The sequence below is a fragment of the Poecilia formosa genome, unplaced genomic scaffold (assembly GCF_000485575.1).
Source record: "Poecilia formosa unplaced genomic scaffold, Poecilia_formosa-5.1.2 Scaffold73, whole genome shotgun sequence".
In the NCBI taxonomy this organism is placed as follows: domain Eukaryota; kingdom Metazoa; phylum Chordata; class Actinopteri; order Cyprinodontiformes; family Poeciliidae; genus Poecilia; species Poecilia formosa.
The window spans coordinates 100,696-109,782 of NW_006800012.1; the positions used below are offsets into that span (position 1 = coordinate 100,696).

Here is a 9,087-nt window from a genome sequence, read left to right on the forward strand (position 1 = left end):
GATTTCATTGTCAAATTCACTGTCATGTCTTTGTGCAATGACAAGAAAGAAAGTCTAAGTTTAAGTCTAGGAGAAAATGTGATGGAAAAGTATCAGTCAGGAGATGGATATGAAATTATCTCTAAGGCCCTGAACATCCTCTGGGTTCCCATTTAAATCCATCATCAAGAAATGGAAGGAATATGGCCCACCTGTAAATCTTCCTAAATCAGGTCGTCCTAAATCAGGTCGTCCTTGACTGTGCAAGAAGGAGACTAGTGAGAGAGGACACAGAGTTACCATGACAACACTGAAGGAGGGAATGGGCATGACTCAAATCAACAGTTTGCCAAACAGAACCAGGAAGACTTCATGGTGAAGAAGAAGAAAGTTCTTTGGTCCGATGAAACCAAGATGGAGCTTTTTGGTCTCATCAGACAAGACTCTACCAACACTGCCCATCACCACAAACACACCATCCCCACTGTGAAGCATGGTGGTAGCAGCATCATGCTGTGGAGATGCTTCTCAGCAGCTACCCTGGAAGGATTGCAAAGGTCAAAGGAAAAATGACGATTTGTTTCTATCTTCAGGAGAACTACTTTAGACAACATTTATTTTCCAGCAAGTTGAAGACAACAAGGTGGACATTCTGGAGTGGTCCACTAAAAGCCCAGACCTCTAACCGATCCTGTTGCAGCAATCTCCCACAATAACCATTCTCATTGCATGAGATTGCATAAAAGGCAACAACAATGTAAGCTACACTGCTGCTGCATGCTTGTCTAGGAGTGAATGAATGAATGACTTGATGCAATCTAACCAGTTTCCTTAAACTTATTAACCAGACTTAGAATAAACTAAACCTGACTTGAACTAACCTTACCATGGAATCTGCGTGTTGGATTGTATTTATTTCCAAACCCACATCTGTGATTCCACTAGTCAAACAGAGTGGGGCTGTGTACTGAAAGAATGCTGCTGAGTCTTCAAATACTTTCAGTTAAAAGCCACAAACAGACCGAGAGTGTCAGAGATAATCTAGAGATCGCTGCATTGCCTTGATACTTCAACAGTCACCATGCTGCAACATGTGGTACCTCTAGGGGGCACTGCAATACTGTCTGCACCAGTTTGGCAACTTCTGGCCTGAATAGCTCAAGTAACATTATGTAGACATGTCAAATAAATGTAACTAATGTATATTACAACATAACAATAATATAAAAACATATCCCTTGTAGTGCATAACACAGTCTGTACTGAAAAAAAAACTGTTCTCTACATTGAAGCTGTACAATGTCAAAATACATATTTTTACAAGCATCTCTTACATTATGACATCACAGATTTGACTGTGTCTGACATTGAAGTAGACAGGCTAAATTGATGGAGTTATTGACCTGACCGACAACCATTTAGAAAATAGATTTCATAAAGTTTGGCATCCCTTCTTTGGAGAAATCTTCTACTATTATCCCAAAGTAGCCCACCTTTATTTAGATTAATAAATTAATTTTTCTTTCATACATATATGTGGCTAATTGATGTTATTTTCATAGCATTATATTAAATGGCATTATTCATTTGTTGTATCTTTTTTTTCTGCTGTGCAAATTTGATTTATTTTACCTAAGCTTCGTTTTGCTGGGTGTGTCTCATGTTTGTGGACTAAAATCTGTTAAAATTTGGGTCTTGTACTGTTTCTATCAATGTATTGCTAAAAATCAATAAAAAGACATTTGAAAGGACTGAAAAACTTTTGTGTGTGTGAGATCCAGAGCTCAGGAAGAGTTGTTGTTTTGGGTTCTGGGTTGGGTTTAGGACTAAGGCTGAAAAAATGATTGAAAAATGAATGGAAGTCAATGCAAGGTAATTGTGAAGATAGAAAGACATACATGCATGAGTATGTATGTGTAAATGTAGGGGTAGGTTGGTGGTTGGCAGAGTGTGTGTAGAGTAAGCATGTGTGTATCTGTCACCTGTAAGTGCAGACTAGTAAAAGTGAAAACACTCAGCATCAGAGGGTGGGAACTGCAGCCTCGACTCTTGAAGGCGACAGCAGGCGAATGGGCCGGTCGCCTCCAGCAGCCAAACGCCTGACACAGACGCAGGTTGCTAGGAAGCCACCGTGGCGGGTTGAGCCTCGAGCCCCCACACAAACAACACCCCACCAAGGTGTCTCTTTCTCATGCAAACGAGTCAAATGGTCCTCTGGTGGAGGAGTGAGATGTGTGAGCAGGAAGCTGAAGTTGACACCACAGACCACACACATCAGAGAACACTAACACCACTTCATCTGATCTGACTTTACCCATCACAGCTTTACAGCCGTAGTTCACTGGAGTTTGATCTGTTTTTGTTTTTTGTTTTTTTGTGCTTTTGTTAATGTCTTATTTGTTATATAGTTCGTTCTTAGATATTTACTGGTTTTGATTGCAAATATTCAGTGGATTTTTTTCTTGTGCTTCTGTTTGAGTAATAATATTTTGGAAGAGTAGATTAGTTTCCAGACCCTTTTTTGTCATCACAGCTGTAAGCCTTTTGGGTTTTGTCTCTACCACCTTCTCTGGTCTCAGGTGTTTGCCACTATTGTAATTTAGTTGGCACTACATTTTGAAGCGGAAGGTTACACTCTGTTATAAAAGCAACACAGGCGGATCCTCGTTGTCTCTGTGTGTTCCGGACAGCAGGGTCGCGTAGCTACCAGTTAAATAATGTTTCCTGTTTCCTATGTACTTGATAAGTAATTTGGTACTTATATAAAGATGTCTACACAAACTGCAGTAGGTGATGAATAGTCCCGACGTTCCTGTGAAAATAATAGGAGTCCCGCTGCAGAAGAGGCAACAGATATTTATGCTAATTTTTCTGGACAAAATAATCCAGCTGAGTCATACTGGATGTAATTAACATGTGTAGCTTTTTTACATATTCTAGATAACAGAACTTAGATCTGATCATTCTGTTGTAGCTCTGGCTGTGTGTTTTGTCCTGCCAGAAAATGAATCTCAACACCAGTAGCACTGACTGTGTCTCATTTTTCCTTTCCTCAAAACAATATTCTTATTTGTGGCTTTGCATTTTCGCAGGTTGCTGTGGTGTCCACCTGTGCACTCTCCTCCCTCTTCATGTGCCAGTGGTACAGGTTAATGACCAATAGCACTACATGCTCTTCTGACTGCTGCCTGAGCACTGACAGTCATTGTCAGCCCAGACACAGCACTGACCACCAGTTTTTATGATGACCCGAGTGTCATGGCGGAGGGCACGCACATTACTGGATACAGCTCTGACCTTCTGCATAATGGCCCATTGTGCATCTGTCTGATGTCTTTGTTACTGCAGCAGCTCCTGACCACTATCATCACAGTCTGGGTGCCTTTAGGGTCTCCCAAAATGCATTTCTTCTGGCAATGCTAGAGGCTGAGTTATAGCTGCACTTTTAGAGGATCTTGTTGTGCATGTACTTGCAAGGCAAGTCGTGTGGCTTTTATACTTGGTCTAGTTCTTGGTGCAGTATTCTTTGAAAATGACGCATCTGCTCTACAGGAACACATTCCAAATCGTCCAGTTTGAGTGAGAGGTGGCGTGCCCACTGTGCACTGGGCTACAGAGCGGAGGTGCATGACCAGGTGCCGCAAGGCACCTGGTCACCTGGTCCAACGTACACGGTTGGAGACATTGTGATCGGTGCAAGCATCCTCACGCCAGTTTAATGCATCAGCTATGAACTTAGCTTAAAAGCCAATGATTTTGGAAAGTGATCTTCCAGAGAACATTCATCTGTACTGCCATTTATATAATCACTGTGTGTGAGCTCCTTTTTGGAGAATACCACACCAACGTCTCTGTCACGCATAAAAAACATATGTTTTGCTAAAAAAAAAGTGAAATAAAGTGAACCTATGAAGGCATGACTATAATTCATCCCTCTGAAGTCTCTGCTGAGGTTCTCCTAGGCGTTTATTTTGATCCTCCACCAGAACCTCCAGCTTCACGACTTTAAATCTGATTTTGATTTTACGGCTGCTTTGTTCTACCAAAATGTCTATGATTATAACCAGCAGCTCATTTATGTAGAGCAGTATGCACCACTTTTACGAAAGCAATTTAGCACTCCACATTTGAAATCTTTTAAGTTTTTAAGAGTACTGCACCAAGAACTGTAGTGTTGTGCATGTAACCCAAAAAGTTACATTTTGGTCTCTTCTAACCAGACCTTGGTCTTTCACATGTTTGCTGTATTTCCTACATGGCTTGTGGACATTATTTCAAACAGGTCATTATACATCTAGCAGGTTTCCTGCAGACAGATTATTCAATCAGAGTGATTAGTCTCTGCAACTTCTCCAGAATTACAGTGGGCCTCCTGGCTGCTTCACTGATCGATGCTCACCTTTCCTGGCTTGTCGGTTTAGTCTGCAAGAGACGGTTTAGTCTCTTGCAGTCGGTTTAGTCTGCAAACCAACTGCAGACAGCCGGTTCGTAGTTCTCTGAGCTGTCTACCTAGCTCTGAGAATGAACAGCCCTCTGTGAGACATTCAAAGTTGGTAATATTATTCTATAACTTAACCCTTTAAACAACTTTACCTTTTAACTTTACATGTTACAGGTGCTTCCCTTCTGCCTCACACCTGACTTGAATGGATGGGTGATTAACGACCTTCTGCAGCACTTAATGCAATGCAGAAGAGGTCATGCAGTCATTTGAATCAGCTGTTCTGGAAGAGAGACACATCAAACATATGCAGCTCAGTGGTCCATGAGGACTGGAATTGAGAAACATTGATGTAGATAAACTTCAGTGTTTGCAGCAAGATGCTGCATATCTTCATTGAGTCTGTTGTGCGTACTGTAATCTCTTCTGCCATCACCTGCTGGGGCAGCAGCATCAGAGCCAGGGATTTAAAAAACCTGAACTGGGTGATAAAAAAGGCTGGTTCTGTTCCAGAGACTGATGTGGAACCTCTGGAGATGATGGTGGTGAAGGATTGTTCAAAGAAGTCACTGTAACTATGTTTATCCTCTTCACAAGACTACTTTAGAATGACAGAGTGCCACACTAGGTTCAGAATAAAGTAGTTGATAATAACCAAACTGGTTAGTTTACTGATGGTATTTAAATAATTAAACTTTTTCAAGTTGAATTGCATATTTCAAAAGCTAAAGTTTGGTCAAGAAAAACAAAAGCCTTTTGACGTGAAGTAAACTGTTCACCACTCCCCTTTCTAATAAATCCCCCTACATAAGAAGCGGCCAAACTGAGACATTGTTGTACGCAGAATGGGGAACTTCATGCAGATAACAGCTATACTGCTCTGCAGCCAAAGTAAGTAAAATATTAAATCATGTTCATCGTGGACTCCATTTTAACTGTGTGTTCTTTAACTTTAACATGTGAATCAGGATTCCATTCTTACTGATTTATTTTGTCGTCTTACAGTTGAATCTGCTTGTTTCAGGTTGGATCTGTGAGTCTCTAACTGTGGAGGTTCATCCTGGTGAGGACATCACTCTGTTCTGCTCCAACATTTCTTCATCTCCAACCCAGACAGACTGGTTCAGAGTGATTAATGGAACCAAACCCAGCTGCATCTCCTCCATGTACGGTCCTGAAGGTGAACCTTCGTACTGCCATGGATTCCAAAGTGAAAAATTTAACATGAGCTCCAACGTGACGACTGTCTTTCTTCACATCAAACAAGTGGACCTGATGGACTCTGGATTGTATTTCTGTGGATTTTATATAAAGAAACATACAGTTGTTGGCAGTGCAACAGAGTTAATCATTAAAGGTAAGTCTGACTCTGTGTACCTTAACAATCTGAGAATGTCGCTGTTGTAATACCAAGTTATTGCAAAATTTAAAAAAAAGAAATAACTGACTCATCCGTAACTCATCCGTACTTTCAGCTCATGAAGACTCCAAAGACAAGGAGGATTCTGATAATAAAAGTAAGTTATTTGTCTTAGAAGAGTTCCCTGGATTTTACTGCAGTAAAAAATCCCACTTTAATATGTAAATATTTACAGAAGCTGCTGACCAACTGATGGACCTGATGCCTGGGATTTTAGGTGCTCTGACTGCTCTTCTCTCTGTAACAGTCGTTGTTCTGGCTGTTAAAAACAGGAGACTGGAGAGAGGTACAGTTTGATTATATCACTGTACAACTTATTTTAAAATAATTTAGAACAGAATAATAAATATCAAATCAGTAATTAACTAACCAAACTTTTCCATTTGTCTTTTTAGCTTCAAGCTTAAAGCTGCAAAAAGAAAGAAACAAGGTAAACTGAGTAATTTAAACTGTATGAACCACAGTTACTATAGTCAACTAAAATGAACAAAATCGCAAAAACTGACATGAACAAAAAAGATAACTGATGGTGGAAAACTAACTGGAGCAGTATCGTGTTTATAAAAATAACTACAACATACTGAAACTAGAGATATATTATCCTTTGTTTTTGTGATTGTGACTTTCTGACTGCTTGCTTCATGATCACAGTCATTGACTTGACTGTTGAAACCTATCAGATGGATTCAGCTACACCTAGATTAGTGCTTCCCTACTAATTTTTGACACAAGTGCTAAGAAGCACTTATCACTCTGAGTTCATCCAGTATTTATGAGTAGATAACTGAGTACAGATAGGATTTTTCTTTTTATGTGGATGCATACTGAACTGGCCATGACAAAGCCAATAACAAGTCTCTGCTGGAGGTGTTTGAGTTATGTACCGATTCAGAAAGGGTGTATTCTGATGTCAAACACAAGGATATAAGAAAATATGAAGAAGACACGAGGATATGAAGAATGTTGACACTCTGCAAAAAATCAGGCCTCAATAATTTGAGGCCTGATTTGGGGAAGAAATATCCCCAAATCAGATCAGCTACCAAGTATGTTGATCTACATTACTTTGTAATAACCACACACCCCAGCAGTGACTCTCAACAACTGTAACTAGTTAGACATATATATTTAGAAGCTTTCAGCCTTTGTTCAATATCCCAATAAGGCTTTGAGCTTCTGTGTTAGCCTCTGAACTCTGACCTTTAGTGGACTTAAACCATGTCTAAATATTTGGCATTTCCCAATAGGAGCTGGTTATATGTTTCCATAAAATATGAACCCTTTCTTGCACTGTATTTATTCGCTGATTAAGTAAATACAATCACTCAGGGCAAAGAGCCGTTCAAAAGAATGGGGTCGTAATTGAGGGTTACATTACTATTCATACATTACTATGACCCGACTTTGGATAAGCAGAAGATATTAATAAGTTAAACATGTTAGATTATGTTTTCTTTCAGCTTGAAGAAACTCTGATGTAAATAATTATGTTATTTTAGGTGTTATCCACTAGATGCAGTTAGTCAGTGTGGGGCGCACCACAGCAGTGCAGCCCAGGTCAGCCAGGCCTACATGTGCCTGATGGGATGCTATGTATCATAATAGAAAGTTTTTAAACTACTTTTAATTATTAACTGAGCTTACTGTATTTGAGGATCAATTGGAATGTATGTGTGATTGAAATAAAATGATTTTTTTTTCTTTTGTAAAGTGTCTCAAAATGACATTTGTTGTGAAATGGCGCCATATAAATAAACTGAACAAAACTGAGCTGAGTGTGACACGGTAAACAAAATGGCTGCCACGAGTTCAGATGTTTCTCTTCCATAATACTGATTCCTCTGTTTCCAGACTCTGGGCTCTTCTGACCTTCACTCTTCTCTGCTGAGGTTCTTTCCAAAGACTGAACAAATCATGAAGGCGACAAAACACATCGCAGTGGAGACTCATGTTCAGTATACCAACAGCACATAAATATCATCTTGTATATTTGGCTGAAAATGTTTGTGGTGAAAAAGTTAATTCAATGCAGTTTATTTGTATCTGAATTAGAGACAAAACTGTTAAATGTCTATTAGCTAATATTTAAAAAATCTAGTTAAACTGTATCCAGTTACTTTATACATCCCTATGTCAATGAATGATTTTTATTTTTGTTATGCACAAGAAATTATTTCATGTTGTATAAAAAGGGCTCACATCAGACACATGCAATGAGGAAACTGAGACTGAAAGTCATCTGGGCTCCTGGAGGTCTGGGGGATGGGCAGGGGAGATAAACATCAGCTCATTTCACAGGAAGAGGCAGCCCACTGTGGTCAAGTGCAACTGAAATCAGCAGGTCTGCAAGATAATGAAATCAAAAGCAGACTAAACTCACCGAGTCATTTTAGATTAAATATCAGCCTTTGTGTTTATGAAGTTATTGTTAATGTAATAAAAGAAAATTAGCAATCATCACCCTGTATAACAATCATTCTTTGCCATTCAACATATTTGTAAACAACAGTGAATCTGGTAACCCCGCCCACATGTTACTTTCCACTGAGGTGAGATTTTACCACATAGAAACTGGCCTGTAGCTCTGCAGAAAACAAAACAAAACAAAACAAAACATGTGCAACAAAAACTTCTCACACTAAAGCACGACTCCTGTCCTTTAAACTGACCCTCTGCAGAAACTATAAACTGTACAGGAGTTAGAATAGAATAGAATAGAATAGAATAGAATAGAATAGAATAGAAATGTCCTGTATTGTACTGTATCTCACAGTGGGAAAATCCAGGTGTGCATGTAGAAAGTTAAAGGCAAATGAAACATGTATATGGATCTAAGATAAAAAATAATAATAAAAAACAAGGGTAAATATACAACATGGGAAAACTAACACTCGTTAGTATTATAATAGCATACTCAGGTCAAAAGAAAACACNTGTGACACGGTAAACAAAATGGCTGCCACGAGTTCAGATGTTTCTCTTCCATAATACTGATTCCTCTGTTTCCAGACTCTGGGCTCTTCTGACCTTCACTCTTCTCTGCTGAGGTTCTTTCCAAAGACTGAACAAATCATGAAGGCGACAAAACACATCGCAGTGGAGACTCATGTTCAGTATACCAACAGCACATAAATATCTTGTATATTTGGCTGAAAATGTTTGTGGTGAAAAAGTTAATTCAATGCAGTTTATTTGTATCTGAATTAGAGACAAAACTGTTAAATGTCTATTAGCTAGTATTTAAAAA

The 9,087-nt window shown here is 39.1% G+C and overlaps 1 protein-coding gene across 1 annotated transcript; it reads left to right on the plus strand.

Annotated features, from left to right (window-relative positions):
- Window positions 1-5,056: 5,056 nt before the first annotated feature.
- On the plus strand, window positions 5,057-8,239 carry LOC103140585 (uncharacterized). Its single transcript, XM_007555800.2, has 6 exons — window positions 5,057-5,311; window positions 5,445-5,777; window positions 5,896-5,937; window positions 6,016-6,126; window positions 6,236-6,270; window positions 7,692-8,239. The coding sequence occupies exons 1-6, from the start codon at window positions 5,266-5,268 to the stop codon at window positions 7,812-7,814; spliced, it is 690 nt and encodes a 229-aa protein (XP_007555862.1). The 5' UTR covers window positions 5,057-5,265; the 3' UTR covers window positions 7,815-8,239.
- Window positions 8,240-9,087: the final 848 nt, after the last annotated feature.

Coding starts and splice junctions, on each gene's coding strand:
- LOC103140585 (XM_007555800.2), top strand. CDS start 5,266: ATGGGGAACTTCATGCAGATAACAGCTATACTGCTCTGCAGCCAAA. Junction 5,938..6,015: donor GGAGGATTCTGATAATAAAA/GTAAGTTATTTG, acceptor AAATATTTACAG/AAGCTGCTGACCAACTGATG. Junction 6,127..6,235: donor AAACAGGAGACTGGAGAGAG/GTACAGTTTGAT, acceptor TTGTCTTTTTAG/CTTCAAGCTTAAAGCTGCAA.